The sequence below is a fragment of the Trachurus japonicus genome, chromosome 5 (assembly GCF_045865225.1).
Source record: "Trachurus japonicus isolate A0001 chromosome 5, Traja_1.0".
Taxonomy (NCBI): Eukaryota; Metazoa; Chordata; class Actinopteri; order Carangiformes; family Carangidae; genus Trachurus; species Trachurus japonicus.
In genome coordinates, this window is record NC_140911.1 from 37,546,339 (window position 1) to 37,563,500 (window position 17,162).

General features: G+C 40.4%; 2 protein-coding genes across 15 annotated transcripts in view; one reads left to right on the forward strand and one right to left on the reverse strand.

The window, feature by feature from the left end:
• Positions 1–857: 857 nt before the first annotated feature.
• padi2 (peptidyl arginine deiminase, type II) lies at positions 858–11,714 on the forward strand. 3 transcript variants are annotated; one of them, XM_085777807.1, is made up of 16 exons: positions 858–1,067; positions 4,554–4,725; positions 4,972–5,041; positions 5,310–5,371; positions 5,830–5,947; positions 6,811–6,963; positions 7,165–7,355; positions 7,736–7,839; positions 8,043–8,154; positions 8,805–8,912; positions 8,995–9,146; positions 9,264–9,411; positions 9,553–9,646; positions 9,740–9,819; positions 11,205–11,345; positions 11,474–11,714. In XM_085777807.1, the coding sequence occupies exons 1-16, from the start codon at positions 910–912 to the stop codon at positions 11,705–11,707; spliced, it is 2,097 nt and encodes a 698-aa protein (XP_085633933.1). In that variant the 5' UTR covers positions 858–909; the 3' UTR covers positions 11,708–11,714. The 3 variants fall into 3 exon arrangements, with proteins under 3 accessions (XP_085633933.1, XP_085633934.1, XP_085633935.1); XM_085777808.1 differs by having other exon boundaries at positions 879–1,067; positions 4,557–4,725; XM_085777809.1 differs by lacking the exon at positions 858–1,067 and adding an exon at positions 2,066–2,257.
• A 1,972-nt stretch (positions 11,715–13,686) lies between these two features.
• Positions 13,687–17,162, reverse strand: part of rap1gapb (RAP1 GTPase activating protein b) — a 63,927-nt gene continuing 60,451 nt past the window's right edge. For all 12 annotated transcript variants that reach the window (XM_085777815.1, XM_085777813.1, XM_085777817.1 and 9 more), the window contains 2 exons: positions 15,944–15,991; positions 13,687–15,827 (listed from right to left, as the gene is read on the reverse strand). In XM_085777815.1, coding sequence (XP_085633941.1) covers positions 15,983–15,991 — 9 coding nt within the window. In that variant the 3' untranslated portion in view covers positions 13,687–15,827; positions 15,944–15,982. The remainder of the gene's footprint in view (positions 15,828–15,943; positions 15,992–17,162) is intronic.

A 17,162-nucleotide genomic window follows, 5' to 3' on the forward strand; every position in this document is an offset into this window, starting at 1 on the left:
TAAAGACACGAATTATACGTTATCCCCATAAAAAAAACACTGCCCCTTTATAAACAATTTCAAGGTTGGTAGCTTTTTGTTATGCAAAAGTTATGCAAAAAGTTACATAAAATCTGACAGGTAGTCTACAGAACATGAACAGAATGTAAAGGCACTTCAAAAATGAGAGAGAGAGAGAGAAAAAATAAAAGACAGAAATACAACAGCATTAATATGCTATAGCCTAGAATAAAACAGATATAAAAACAATATTTTTTTGTAGATATCTTAAAAAGATCAATTTATTACTGACTGAGTTCTATAGGCTAATGTAGGACAATTATAGGCCTAAGTTATTCATACATTGAGGATTGTTAACTTGATCATAATTGTTTGGCCTGTCTTTGTAAAGGGCTATCTTAAAGGACATTTTTCAGTTGTCAATGTTTTGCATTTGATCAGAATTGTTAGTTATTATGTTTTGCAAAAGCCTTTGATGGATGCAGACAGTGTGCTTTCATAATTCATATTCATATAATTGTGATTGGCACAGCAGTATAATCAATTGTGCATGTGTTACATATCAAAAATAAAAGTTTTGTTTTATGGCTTTTGCTATAAGAGTAGCTAAATGAAGTTGGTGTTTGGGGGAAAGGCATTTCTCAACCCGTTTCTTTTGCAGATTGGCCAAACTGTGGGAACTGGGACGTCCTCTGTGGAAAATGAGAAGCCTGATGTTTTTTACACAGCCACACCCTTTACCTGAAGAATTAGTTCCATGGCTTTTCTTTGGTGCTGTCTGCCAAAACAAACAGGAGGTGTGCCTAAAGGGTGAAGGGATGGTAACAGTGTTCCTCTTCTCAGGTTATATAGCCAACATGAGCCAACACCTCCAGACATCTTGCAGCAGTCTGAAGCAAACAACAACCAATGATGCTCCAACAGATTTCACAAACTAATATACCTGCTTTCCTTCAGAAGAGGCAAGCGCAAGCTCTAGATCGCCATCGAACATGTCGCCTGAATGTAGACAGTCCTCTGAGGGTTCTGAATGTTGTTGGCACCTCCATGAAGGCAAACCTGAGCAGGTAAGTTGACACATGCTCATCGACTGAGACCATAGTTGCAGTGTATTGCATGTTTTTAAGATTGAAAGGCTGGTGGCCAGTAAGGAGTTGGCTGATACGTTTTAGTTTCACATTAAACATTTTGGCTTTTTTACTTGCACTTTTATTCCACTGTACATTATTGTCTTGTTTTTTGGGTGTGTTTCTGTGTGATTGTCAAGTCTTGTATGTATAGGCTAATGCATCAGTTGTTGGCACTTTTATCCCATAACATATTTCCACTGGGACAGCTTGGTTAAGGTTAGAGTTAGGGCTCATATCTTATCAATCTATCTTCTTTTATAACCTCCTCAAACTTAGCCCATGCAGTGGCCACTTGAGGTGTTCCAGCGAAAACATTTCCTGCATCCCTAAAAGCATTTCCCATGGATGGATCCCTTGTAAAAGTGAAGTCTGAAAACCTGCTGATAGTTCATCTTCCCAACTAAATACAAGGCCAGTTATCACTATGTTTTGTAGGCCTACGTGTTTAATATGTCGAGTTACATACTTTCCCAAAGCTCAGAGAAGTTATTTTCACCCTGGAGAATTATGGTATCTCACCTCTTACAATCCATATCCATCCATGTAGGCTGGGAGGGACACTGTGGCTCTTCGCGGCTGCGCATGCGTGAGTTTGTGCATAATTTCCACAGTGAAATTATACAAACATTTGTATGACACAGGGCTGGGAAAGACTAAATAAACTGCTTCAGTTTACTGTACTGTCACTGAAACCGTAATGAATTATAGCCAACAGTTATTTCCTTGACTCTCAATGTGAAACTAAATACAAAAGACAATAGAGAGTGACTGAGTAAACAGAGAGCGACACAGACAATGGACAGAGGAGAAGCAGAGATAAATGTCAGGGGTGGAGGGTGGTGGTGTCCGCGGATGGCTGGTGGGTGGGGGATAGCCGATGGCTGGCCAATCAGCGCAGTAAAGAGGCTTAACCTTCACTACCTGCAGCCTCCATAATCACTTGTTGCGCTCAAAGTGCCAAGCTTGTGTCTTTGCGTCCTGATAACGGCACACATACCCAGGAGATTAGCCGTCTACGGTGGTCAGACTGCAGCCATGAGTCACCCTCGCACCCTCAGACTAGACTGTCTTAAAACTGCCTCTGCGTTATGTGTGGTTGGCTCGGAGCACAGTGTCAACCTAAACAGGTAGGTACTCGTTTCATTTACATTCTGTGCATCTTTCTCACGCTCACAAAGTTTAATCTGACTCTGTGTCGGATCAGATGGTGTATGGGGGTTTAAATAAACTTCTGTTCTGCTCTCATTCACTTTCTCACGTGAACATATTCTATTCTTTTCTATTCTATTCTATTCCTTTGTTTGGTCACATGTCGTAGGTGCTACGTGGTGAATTTTAAGTTTAGTGCTGGCAATATGAAAAGTTAATTAAAAGGAAGCAGTCACAGGTAAATGATTATAATTCATCTATTGATTCATTTATATACAGTATAACACTCAGTTGTCAGTCGTCTGTTCAGTATCTAAAACTAATGCAGTCTAATAAGACTACAGTTCCATGTCATCCACCCTATATCAATAAAGCTAAATTAAACACACAACACTCATAATAACTAAATACAATTCACATGCATTATAACATAAGTCTAAAACAAATGAAGTTGGATCAGCACTGTTCTAACCGATCAACATTTTAACAAAAATGAATATTAAAACCTTCATGAAGGTTGAATTTGCTGCAGTACTGAATAAACAATTTACTGCAGTGTCAACAAAGCTGTGGGGGAAATCATATGCCTATAAACACTGGTGGCAATGGCTTTTGTTTGTACAGTGGAGAGAATCAACAGTCCTCTGTTGTGGCTGCTAACAGGAGAGACTTTGTAGTACCAAAGAAATGTAGGTTATAAATTCTGCCAAATGGCTGCCTACACAACTGAGCAAGGCTGGATTACCGATCAGGCAGAGTGGGAGACTGGCACATGGCCCAGACCTCCGGGGGCTCTGAGGGGTTTTTGTAATGTCAAAAAATAGAGTCTCATATCATTTGAAAGGATTTGCCAGTCTAAAGGCCTTGTCATGTAAGAGGACCCCATTTTAAAATGTTCAAGATTCACAGTCTTTCAAGTCTCTTAACGAAGAAGTGCCGCCCCTCTGTAATCGTTCTTACTCCCTCCAATTTAAATCAGGTCCGTACAGTTCTCAGAGTTACAGTTAGATCAATCAAAAGGTTACCTTCCAAATGTATAATTATTTCTGATGTGAAATCCTTTCTATAGTATGATAACTCCACTGCAGCTCAGTTAAAGTAAAACCCCATTACTGACACTTGAACCGCAGTCATCACTTTACAGTTTGGTCAGAAGCAAACATACAGCGACCATTGATGCTTTAGTTTATTTATTTATTTTTTTTAGTATATTTATTTAGCACACAATTCAATGGTGCATGGAGGGAACGAAGCCGAATGGCTTGTACATAAGTTCCACCCCTATAACAAATTACACCCAGACAAATTTCTATGGCTAACAAATAAACATAGGGAAAAAAAGGAGATAAAGTGCATACATAATCAATGTTATATGAGCAAAATGAACCAAAATGAGAAAAAATGGAGAGATAAAGAGCAAAGTGATCAGTAACAGAGACAATTAAATCCTGACAGGTACAAAAAATTCATTAATTGAAATCATAAAAAGACAGAGTAAGGATGTGGGATATTGGAGAGAGCGGGAAATTCAAGAGAAGTTGAGATGTATTTTTAGCTGCTTTTTAAAAAGTGGATAAGAAGAAATGGATCTTATTGAAGGAGGTAGTCCATTCCAAAACATAGGACCTCTATAAGTAATATTAAACTGATGGTGTGATGTGCACATATGGTGATATTGTCAATCAAGACGGGCTTTGAAAGGCACAGATGTCTCCTTTAAAACCCCTATAACTTTAGTTGATACTGACTACATTGGTGCCTTTTCCTGAGCAAAGCAGTGTTGGTGTCACAGAATCACAGCAAGGTAATTAAACCTGGAGGCATAACAGAATTTAGTCTTCAGGCATCTCAGGCATGTTCTCACCTGAGACTTATATCAGAACATCAGACTAAGTTTTTCTCAAGGTTTGGAGCAGCCCAAAGGCATGAAGGAATTTACATACTAAATATTATATATGCTCCTCTATGTCATTCTGTCTTTTTTTTTTCTTTTTCTTTTTAAAGTTCAGCAGGATGCCTCTACTGCCTTGCACAGTATGACAAATACAGACTGACTCACTATAATGACTGACTGACTACAGCTGCTGCTTTAACTTGTCATCTCCTATGAAACAAGAACTTGTGGCTCGGCTGTATACGTCATTTCTCTTCCACACTTGTGTATAAATAAATATCTGCTCTTGCATACCCATAATAAGCTTACTACAGTATGTCTGTAAGGTATAAACACAGCACTAACACGCAACACAAATGTGCTGCTTCTCTTCCTCTCAGGAGTGCCCCACCCAGCTCCAAGTTCTTCTCTGTGAAGTGCTCTCCCAATGTTCAGTTCAGCATCAGCCCCCCGCCTCAGGAGACATCACACCTCTCTCTTGTCCCACTCGGCACAAACACAGTGCTACTCATCAGTATGAGCCAAGCCAGTGCATTTGAAAATGATAGCAAGGTAAGAATAGGACGGCAGTGCATGACAGTGATGTACCAGAGTGTCACTTCAAAATCTGTGAAATGAGTTGAGCTGTTAATATGAAGTAGGCTAATTATGGTTTTATTTCCAAGAGGCTGAATGAGCAGCAGTTCTCCTAAAATGTTAAATGAGTCAGTTTTAGAGTTGGAAACAAAAACTCACTCATGCTCCTCTCAGACATTGACATATGACTGTTTTTTACTTGTCCCTTTGTTGTTTTACAAGCTGTCTGTGTGGTACTATGGGCCAGATAAAGAGACCTTGGGGAAAGCACTTCTGCACCTGACAGCAGTTGGTGAGTTAAAACAGTGTTTATGTAACTCTGATAGATAAGATATACACCATAACAACCAATATTTTTTTTCGTCATTATTTTTTGATTCTGAGAAGAGTGATATATGAGTGTTATATGATCATGTTCAGAGCAATGCACACAACTGTGATATAAAAATGCAGTGCATATAAGCAGACTTTTAAAAACAGTAGCTTTCCTACTCGGTAGATAGGTAGATATGAGTAATGCAAAGGCAGCGTTTGATATGCAAAATGTGTGTGTCACACAGAAATCTCTTTGGATGTGGATGCTGACAGAGATGGTGTTGTGGAGAAAGACAATCCTAATAAGGTGAGTCAGTTCTACAATGCAGTGTAAAGTCTGACAACCATGACAGAGCAGTTCTGTGTTTTTGTTGCTCTCTGATAAACAATAACACGACAAGTGTCACGAACCGAATAGGATTCTACTTAAACAAACTCTGCGCTGCATGTAGGCCTACTTCATTTTAGGTGCTTCTGTGTGTTTTGTTTAAGGTTAAGATGATTATATGGACAAGCCCTAACAGGCTGTAGTTGGAGACCGCTCAAGAATTTGTCGCTTCATTTAACTTTCTCACCAAATTTTTCTCTACTTTTTTTCCCATCAGTACTGACACCATTCTGTGTTCAATGTACTTTGGCTGTTAAATGCTCACAGTGAAGTTGTCTGACACCCAAAGATGTTCCACCAAAATTACAGTTCAAATATTTTCAACCAAACTATCAATCAAATTTATTTCCACAACTGGTTTGTTGGAAACATATTAGGGGTCCTGGAAATGGGGTCCGAAAGGGCACGGAGCCATCCTATTGGTCAACTGTGACTCGGAGTGGAGCTATCGGAAGAAACCAGACACAGAGGAGGACCGTATTACCAGAGTGTCAGGTAACACTGTGTCCCTTCTCACCAGGGAATAGTTGTTGGCCCGTCTTTATGGGGCATATACACATACAGAACAAATACAAATTCTATTTTTTTATTGCAAAAAAAGGCTATAAGAATCATCAGTAATAAACCTTTCCGTGAGCCAACCAACTCACTATTTAGTCGCCTGAACATTTTGAAATTCAGGGACTTAGTTGATTACATTACAATACAAACCATGTACAAAGCAAAAAATAAACTTCTTCCTCAAGATATCCAGAATCTGTTTAAAATGAAGGATTCCAGTTATAACCTGAGAAGACCACTATTATTTGAGAAACCAAAGACTCAAACTACTGTAAAAAATCACTGTCTTTCTGTTAGAGGGGTTAACATCTGCAATAATTGTCCTGAAAATATTAAATTATGCTGTACTCTAGTCAGCTTTAAAAAACTTTATAAGAACAACATAATTTCTCGTTACAGTATGGAAAATTAAGTTCAATGATTTTGTACTATGTCTGTGATCTGATCCTATTGTATTAATGTGTATATATATATATTTGTATTTTATTTTATTTTAATGTTTTAAGGTAAAAGGAGTAGGGGTATATAAGCTTTGGCTTCAACCTACACCCTTTCGGTTATATAAGCTTGATATACCGAAATAAATAAATTCATTCATTCATTCATATTTGCTTTTGCAAAGTCAGCAGATGAAGGAGGTGTTATCTGTTTGATGAAATACAAATCCTGACCTCTATGAGTGATGAAAAATGCCTTTTAAATCACTTTGCAATGCATTAACCAGTAGTTCTGAGATGTTAGAATAAACACTGGTAAATGTATCTTGGTCTGAGCAATACACTAACATGTACATGCAGATCTGAAGGACATGTCAGTCATGGTGCTGCGGACCAGAGGGCCAGCCAAGCTACCAGAGGGCTACAAGCTCACCATGCACATGTCTCAGGGCGACGCAGAGAGCGTGAGAGTCTTCATGGCCAAATCCCCTGAAATGATGAATAATGCCCTGTGTGAGTACAGATGAAAAACCCCAAACTGATGATGCAACATTCTTGTAATCCAGACAGCCAGTCAAGTCTTTGTGGTATTTTGTAACTCTGATGTTCAAACACTTCTTCCTTTTTTTTTTCTTTTACTATATAGGCTTTATGCACAGCTCCACTACTTCCTGAACTTACATCAACCTTGTTTTTTTTATGTTCTTAATTCAGCAAGGAAATTCTCGTACAGCTATGTGAGAGACTACCCGCTGGTGCTGAGCAGTGACCTCCTGTCACAGGAAGTACCTTACACTGGTGGTGAAGCAGAGATGATGTTTCACGTGGAGGGGCTCAGGTTTCCTGACAAAGACTTTGACGGCCTCCTCAGCATCAACCTCAGTCTCCTGGAGCCTGTCTGTGCAGTAAGACCTGCAATATGGCACCCACCGTTTTACACACCTTTATTTCATCTCCTGCCTTTAGTTTATTATTTTCATCTTATTTTACTTATTTGATGTAAACTAGGCTATATGTATACTTGACAAAAACATCTTCAGGTAAAGGTTAATGGTTTGCCTTTGTGCCTCCCTGTCTGTTCACCAACATCTCAAAGCCCTTAGTTAGTTAGCAGGCTGACCTTTAGATTGGTCAGATGCTATTTCCAAGGTCAAGAATGAACTCCCACTCTTAATAAAAGAAATGGGAACATTTGTGAACTGAACTAGTTCATTCTAAGTGAGTTCAGTTTTGGATACTTTTTCCCTTAGCTGGCAGTTCTCAGCAGTCTGTTGTGTTTTGACAGGGACTCCCTGAGACGCCCATTTTCACAGACAAAGTCATGTTTCGAGTGGCGCCCTGGATCATGACACCCAACACCCTGCAGCCTGTGGAGGTGTTTACCTGCAGGTAAGGGAGGACTGATAAATAATACAAATGTGCTGACAGCATCTGTCAGCATTTTCCTTCAAGTTTAACTCATTCTGCCAAGAAAGTTGTGCCTGTAAATGACTCCACATTATCTCTATGTATCAGCACTTTGGACTATTCAGAACATCCCCATACCCACTGTCATTATATTACTTGTTGAGACCTGCATATTACCTTCTCAGCACATCTGATAACTACCAGTTCCTGAAAGGAATGAAGAACCTTGTTGAGAAACACGGGTACAAGCTGAAGATTTGTCATCAGTATATGAACAGAGGAGATCGCTGGATGCAGGTGGATAAACTAACTTAACGCATTTTCATGCAGATTTTAGCCTTACTTGTCTTTCACCTGCCAGCATTGACGCAAGACTTTACAATTAAATTTGAATTGACTGTCTGTGTTTTAGAGTAATTGCAGAACATGTGAAGGTTGTGTGGAAGAACAGTCATGACATGCAAATAATACAGTTACAGTGTTGCTGGTTTCACAATCACTGCATTATTAAATGAAACAGGAAGAATGAATCAGTAGAATAAGCAGCAAAGACTTCCTGGAAAAAGAAAACACAGCTGCAAAGAAATGTGCTGGATCAGGTCAGCTTTATGTGGAAACACTGTGACAGTCAATAGATTTCATAATGACCATTTCAAAAGACAGAAAGAAAAATTACATAATGAATTTCAAATAAAAATAATAATAATAATAATAATAGAGAGAAAAAAAACTTACACTAATGATAATAATAACAACCACCACAGCAATAATCAGAGATATGATAACAATAAAGTGAAATCAGGTAGAAATTAAATGAAACAGAAATGATAATCTAATTCCTCAACTTGAAAAAAAAATGAAACAGGAACAACAATCTAAATCATCAACATCTGTATGTATGTGTGTGCATTTATGTGTACGCCTATAAGATATGATCTGTTTTCCAGGATGAGCTGGAGTTTGGTTACATAGACTCACCTCATCACCGTTTTCCCGTCGTTCTGGATTCCCCTCGAGATGGACATCTCGACGACTTTCCTTATAATGAGCTGCTGGTGGGTTGAATGCTTTTCGTAAATGAAAAAGCTCTGATAATAGCAAGCTTGTGTCTTATCTTAATCAACTTCACGTCCTAAGGGCCCAGACTTTGGCTACGTGACGAGGGTGGCCCGCAGAAGAGATGTGAGCAGTCTGGACTCGTTTGGTAATCTGGAGGTCAGTCCTCCTGTCACAGTGAAAGGGAAAAGCTACCCCCTGGGCAGAATCATCATTGGAGTGGCCTTTCCTACGTGAGTTCAGTAGATCTAGAGATGACTTATCTGCAGTTTTTCATTCAGTTCATTGTTGTCATCAGAACATGTCAAGGAGGATTGGTGGACATACCTGCTTCTTTTCATTTCTTTAAGGGCAACAAAGGGACGTAACATGACCAAAGTAGTTCAGGACTTCCTGTGGGCTCAGAAGGTTCAGGAGCCCATTGCCTTGTTCTCTGATTGGCTGGTTGTCGGACACGTTGATGAATTTATGACATTTGTTCCAGCACCTGACAGAAAGGTACGGAGAAACCATGAGATGATGAGAAGGCAGGAGGCCTTCATCTTTTACTGGCTGATACTTACATGCTGTTACGGGCATTGTGGGATTGTAGTAGCCGTCTGCCTCTGTTATATTCCTAACTCGCGCTTCCCTTCACAGCACTTCCGCCTACTGTTGGCCAGCCCCGATGCCGCCTACAAGCTGTTCAGAGGTTTACAGAAAGATGGTCACGGACAGGCCAAGATGTTTGATGGTAGGCCCTGTCTGTCTGCAATGTGCATGTTAGCAGTGAACAAATTCATCATGTCATTCTTCAACAGTTGCTCTTACAATATTTCCTAAAAAGGTCTGAAAGATGAAGAAGGAACAACAGTGGATGATATTCTTAAAGATGAGACTCTCCGAAATGAAAATAACTACGTCCAGGTGAGTGGGTTAGACTCAGTCCAGAGGAGACGGTCAAAGATTAGTTCAGTTCCAAAACGATGAGCGGTACTATGCTGCTATAACAGTCTCCGCTCTGTGGGACGCCTTTCCACAACAGGATTTGGGAACCTTGCTGCAGGGATTTGCTCCCATTCATCCAAAAGAGCCTGTTGCTGATGTTGGGGTGATAAGGCCTGACACACTGTCAGCGTTTCAGCTCATTCCAGAGGTGGCGTTGGATGTGGCTAAAGTCGGGGTGCTGTGACACCAGAATTTCCTTTTCCTGGATCTAAGGGGATAAGGCTAAATGATGAAACGCAGCCCCAGACAGTTATTGTGTTCAATACCAGGTAGTGAAGAAAAAGTCCAGTCGTGGTGAGCTTTACAACACCTCAGCAGACATTTGGCATTGGTGATCTGGCAATAACATCCACCTTCAGTGATCTGATCACAAGTTGGCATAAGATTATACTGCAGATGCATTCGTGGCCCTGTGGCTCTGACCGCATTAGGAGGCGGTCTTGGTCTTGGCTGCGTGTGGCTGAGTTCTTTTAGCAGTGTGAAAGTAAACACGTCCTGGGATGCACTGAAGGATCATTTACTCAACTGACGTCCTCTGCCCGGCCATGTCCTGTCACTTGGCCACTTGATGGACAGTTCTCATGCTGATCTTGCTTCCAGAAGCAGTTTGTCCTCTCTCAACACCAGACTTTTTGCGAGTCAGTGCCCAAAGAATCCCAGGTTGAAATGCTCATATTTACAGCAGAAATAAACATTTACAACCTTGTACAAAAATCAGTTTTGGTTTTGATCTCTGAGGCTAATTTCCTCCAGTATAAGGACTTTATGGCCGGTGAAAGTTTTATTAAACCTTAAAGTTTTGCATAACTAAGGGCATTCTGCTGTGGTTGCAAAAGTCTCAGCTCCACACATGCCCTTCCAAAAAGGCCAGGGGTTGGGTGAGGTCAGTGGTTGAACTGCTCACTCTGAACTTCAGAAGCATTCTTGAGAAACCTACAGATGACATTGCGACGTCCACTGTTTTTTACAGTCTGTCTAGTTTTTACACAGTGTGTGCCATAGCACTCTGTGGCCCTTTTCCAGTAGGTCATGAGTTGTTGTTGCTCCTAGATGTTTACATTTCACTGTAACAGCACTCACAGTTGACAAGGGCAGATCTAGCAGAGCAGATATCTGACCGACTGACATATTGGAGGCATCTTATGAGTCACTGAGCTCTGCAGTATGACCCAAGTGTTGTGAGCAAATGTTTGTCCTCATTCTATTAGTCACATACTGGACTTTGTGCTTGAAGCAAACGTAGTCTGAAAACCAGTTGTCTGTGAGGTGCACGATGTCTTTTTATACCGCCTCCTCTCTCCCAGAACTGCATCGACTGGAACAGGGATGTACTGAAGAGAGAGCTGGGCCTGGACGAAGAGGACATTATTGACCTGCCAATCCTATTCAAGTTGGTGCAGGAGGAGGAAGATGAGTGCAGAGCAGTGGCCTACTACCCTGACATGGTATGTTCATAATTATTATTCAGCTGTGATCATTTCCCAGTAGTTGTTTCCAGCTTCAGATGAATGACAGCACTCGTCATTTTGATGCACAGTAAGTAAATCTCATCATCTGCTGCATCTTTTTCAAGGTGAACATGATTGTTTTGGGTAAAAACCTCGGCATCCCAAAGCCCTTTGGCCCCAAAGTGGACGGACGCTGTGCCTTGGAGGCTGAGATGTGCTCCCTGATGGAGCGTCTGGACCTCAGCTGCACATTTATCGACGACTTTGCCTCCTACCACAAACTGCTGGGAGAGGTGCACTGTGGCTCCAATGTCCGCAGGGAACCTTTTGACTTCAAGTGGTGGAACCTGGAGATGTGAACAGAAACTGATCGGATGGTGGTGGATGGTGATGGGTTAAAGTTGTGATCCCTAACATTCAAGTCCTGCCTACAAACATTACTGCATCCAAAAAAAAGCCATTTTGCCAAAGAAATCCCTTAATAATAACTGCAGCCTTTCATCTGCAAGTCTTCATCGAAACAGCTCACTGTGGCTGCTTCAGCCTTTAGTAATAAAACAAAAATCAACAATGATCTACTGACAAAAATTTCAGAGAATTACAGATGTCTTGTTTTGCAGTTTGCTTTTCGTCCTAACAAAGGTGATGCATTAAATTGTGTCTCCTGTAAAAAAAAAAAAATCATCCCCAGAATCTTATCCTAAACTGATCTGAATCTGCGACAGCAGGAACTGATCACTTTGCATTAGCAGCATCTTAACACAACTCTGACACAGTGTAAATAGAGTGAGCATGAAACAGTAATGCTGGATTTCATGCATGCTTTATTTCCTGCGAATCACTCATGTGTGTAGTGATGTGCAAAGCACTTCTTTTCACTCAGTGACTTGAATCACTAACTCGTGTGTGTGCATGTGTCTCTGCACATTCGCCTGCAACTCAGCTGAACTGAGAAATGAACGGATAGTTCCAGGAAATTATTAAATTTAGTTCGTTCACCCGAAACATTTGTTCTTTTGAACAAATCATTTGCATTACCTGCATGTGAGGCTGCTTTGAGACCAGAGCTGCTGCTGCCAGCTGAGAAAATAAAAGAAAGGTACTGCAGAATGTCAATACACTGAGAGGGCTTTCCCTGAAAATGCCAGCCATAAATGGTACAAAAACAGGTTGATTTGATTGAATGTTAAAATCTTAGGGACTATAACTTTAAACAAACAGATAGAGAGGGTTGTTTTCATTACACTAGATGTCCCCAACCTTTCCAACTCACGGCCTACTTGAAAATCTCAAACGTCAGCAGCCCAAATCTGACTCCTTGAGAAACAGTTCCCAACATTGTGTTCTCAGAGCACTTTTTATTTTAATGATGAGGGTTGAATATTCATGACTGAACTGAAAGCATAGGCTATTCCCTACACAGGCATGGAGGAAACAAACACTTCCTGATGCCGTTTCAATCACCCAGCAACACACTATGATTTGCGCCAGGGTCCTGGTGCGCTCTGGCATGGAGAACATAGAGAACATGGAGAACACTGAGTCCTATGTGAGAAGAGCTTTATGGCAAACAGGTGTACGATGTGGTCCAACTGGCAGCAATTAAAAGTTAATTGGCTCATCAAAGTGATGGGCCTTGAGAAAGATAATTGATTTACCTTTTTTTTTTAAAGATCATCTAATTGTAAACGTTTTTTTTTTTTTTTTTTTTACTTTATTACATCTTTTCTCTAAAATCGTACAGTTGCAAATGATTCAGCCACTTAACTTTACCTTTGTGGCTCAGCTGGGAACCATTGCTCTGGATTGGGTTTGAAAACAGCACCTTGAGGTAGCTTTAGGTAGGCCAGGATTCTTTTTTTTTTTTGTTAAAGCTTAACTGTCTTCAGCTAATAAGGGTCCGGGCAGCTAAGTTGCCAGGACACTATTGTATTCCTAGGAATTCTTCTTCTTTCTTCTTCTGAGGAAATCATACTTCCCATGGGCGAAAACTCACCAAACTCCTATTCTCTTGTTTGTTGCTCAGAATTTGCCTAAAGTTGCCAAGAAATAGCCCGGACCCGACCCATTGCCGAATTAGGGTCCGGGCAGGCAGCTATAATGTTATTTGTATTTTTCTTTTCAAATCATTTTGCAGCAAGTGCCATCTTTTTAGCCCCTGTACAGAGCTTTTAACTGGATACGCAAAAGTCTCTGGTTTCTGCTGATGTGTCTCTGTTACCTACAACAGCAAAATCAACACTAGCCTATATGAAAAGTCTGTACAGGGGCTTTAAGCCTCATTTTCACGTGACAGTTGGGTTAATGTGGCAAAAATGACTGGGGACTTTTGTCTTTTGTACACATCTTCATCTTTATTAAACATTTTATTGATTTCATTTACAAAAAAAGGAAAAGAAAAAAAAGGATGTAAAGCAGTATTTACAGGTCTTTTGAACAAGGGCTTAAGCAAACTGTTAACAAGAACAGAAATACAATCATTTGAATCAAGCACATAGAAGATTCACTCCCAGTCTTGTTATGGTTCAGATCGGCCATTGGCATACAGTGTAAGCACACAGATGAATGGTATTACATGGTGATGTGCTATAATATTACAGAGCCACAAGAGGGCGCACTTCATCTACTCAAGCATTTTCCAAAGTCCAGAGGAAAATGATCTGAATTCCTTTCATAACTCAAGTTTGATAAGCTGTAATACACAAATGTGTAATTTTGATCAAAAGTGCCTGTATAATTTTTCTACACTGTTTTATTCTGTAGAGTCAAATGGAAAATCTGGTTGGTGGTTTGTAGCTAGAAATAGCTTGATGAATACAGTGTTTAGGCTGTTTAGATTTTTGGTCCAGTGTTTAAAACCTTTAGTATTTTCACAAACTGTAATTGCTGTCGTTGATTCACCATAGACAGTAAATCTCATGTCCGCTTTGCTTACATAACTGAAATAAAACATTCCCATGTATCCGTCCTTTCCTTCATGACAAACTGAGAACAGGAGTAAGCTCATCTTAGGAAAGACGAGCTGTTTCACACACAAGTTTACTATGGTCAGGAATCAACACAGTTTCCTCATTCATTGGAACAGATCTGTACAAATAAATACACGTCTGCCTAGTTTTACATTCAAGCCACCAGGCAACGCTGTGCCTTTAAATATGACCTTCCTTCAAAGCAGCTCACGTGACAATCATAAAGGCAACTTCAAGACGGGTCACAGTGTGATTCATATTCATCAACTAATCGGGTTTCTCAAAGGTCAGCGTTTCGGAATAACTCTGAAAATGTAGTGCTTCTGTCGCGTACATATATTACACTTGACAATTAAAGTAGGAAATGGTGGCTCTTGATCAGCAATGTGCACTGCATCTGGAGATGTTGGCTGGTTTTCAATAAAACACAAATCACAGGGAGAACACCTCTATGTCAAGCATGGCACCAGTGTACAGAGGAGAGGTTTTTGGCAAGCAGATTTACACCATGCACAGTACCGTTGTATAAACACCCGTACACAGACATCAAATCAACAAGTGGTGTGTGACAGTGAGAGCATTTGGAGACAAAGGTCTAAAACAGCAGTACCTTGAAGAGTGGAGTGGACATGCATTTTGCTGGTTGGGGCACTATGGCAATTCTGAGTCTCAATTCATGTTAATTGCTTTGATAGATACTGTGTTAAAACTACATTTTGAATGTAAAAAGTGCTTGATTTCACCTTTCATCCACCCAGGTGAGTGGTGAAAGGTGGAGCCACCAACAGCAGCATCATACAAGTGCCCTCCATCAAAAAACATGATGAATTATGAAGCTGTCGTAAAGCACAACAAATATCCACCGCAGAATGGTCAGAAGAAGAAGAAGAAGAGATCATCAATAAAACACAAACAAACATGGCCTGGCAGACACACACACACACACACACACACACACACACACACACACACACACCTGGTACATCAAAGTTAAACCCATGGACATGAGGCTGACGTTAAAAAAAAACATTTTCTCTCCAGTGCAACTCTTCTACCCTCTTCAAGCCTTGGCCTTGGTTTCTCTCTCTTCACTCCCTCAGTCACCAGATTAAACTCCTGTTCACTTCCTGGTCTTTAAAAGAGGACACACAACAGCTGAGTAGTACAGTAAGAACCGGTTTTCAGAACATACTGGCCTGGAAAAATGACTTGTTCTGCTACGCCAGCTGACAGATGACAGTCAGTTAGTGATGCAGGGTGCATGGGCGTGGAAACCTCTTTTCCTTTTGATTTCCTTTAGAGCGGCTGAGAGGGATTCCATGTGGAGGGGCGACAGGTAGGAACATGTCCGTGAAGCTGGGCGTACGTCACGACAGGCAGCAGATCCGTGGCCGAGCGTACAATGGAGGATCTGTCAGTCTTCTCATTCTGCTCCCCCCTTTCTGCATCAGCGGTGGGAATCACATGCCCTTGAATTATTAGTGGCAAAAAGATGCCTGGTATGGGAATGCTGAGGGAGACAAAGGTCACAAAGATGAAAGTGACGCAGAAACAGCTGATGAAGAAAAGAAAAATGCCTTTGGTGTCAGACTACGGTAAGTACGGCCTGAGGTCAGGATGTCTCACCTGAAAATGGACGCTGATGTGGTGATCACTTTGGCGTGGCTAACAGTTCTGCATCCAGACATAAGTAGTGGAGATAATAGAGACACAGTCAATATCAGGAAATAGATCAGAACAACACAGAACATCAGGGCATGGCTGCTAATGATGAATGTTGTTGTTATTGATTAATCTGTTAATAGCCATGCTTGTGGTGCGCTCTATGAATGTCAGTGTCATTCAGTACACCACTTCAGTCCAGTCAGAAATATCTCAGCAGCATTTTTTTCCCCATGTTTTTTCCTACAGACAATCATCCTCCTCATAAGATGCATCCCATTACTCAGAATCGATCTTTTGAAGACATAAGATGCATCCAACCGACTCTGGTGATCACCTGACTTTTCCTGTCACGCCACCCTGAGCATTACATTTGTGGTTAGGAGTGAAATGTGCCATAAGAATCCATAAGAGCCGTAATCTGTTGAGCTGCAGAGATCCATCAAAGCCATTATTCACTCATTTTAAGTTGTTGAAATTCCACGGACAAGTTCTAGCTCATGAGAAATCCCCCACCATCCAGCGAAGATTTGAAAACAGAGGAAGTCATTATAACTTAACTAACAGGAACAGAAATCTATAAAAACCAAGAGTCAGAACCAAACGGACAGAGCGTTGTATTACAGTGAAAGGAATCGGTTTATGGAACAATCTCAACAAACTTTTCAACTTTTCATTCAAGAGTTGAGATTTTGTGATGGCATTTTAATAGTTTAGTTTTGTCACTCAGTTAAAATGGGCTGACAGCTACTGGTTGAATTAACATGAAATTCTGGTGTAAATATTCATGCCCCACCCCCAGGAGGGATTTCATTCTGCTTGTAGTAGAAGTTGTAAGAAGCAGAGATTTTTTTTTCTCTTCACAATAAATGACTTATTATTTGTGGATGGGTATCATTATATTATGGAAACCTGGTTGGAGCTGTCTTGTCTTGTTATTTTGTTGTTGTGTTGGTCATGTATTGAATGTATGTAATGTTGTTGGTGTATACTGTATATTGTTTTGTATTTGTCTATATGGTCTACATTGTCTGTATTTATTTGTTTGTATTGTTTTATATTGTCTAGTGTCAATTTATTTTATTGTCTCCATGTATATGTATATGTTTTGGACCCCAGGAAAAATACTATGCAGATGCTAATGGGGATATTAATAAACATAGAAACTTAGATAATAATCAGA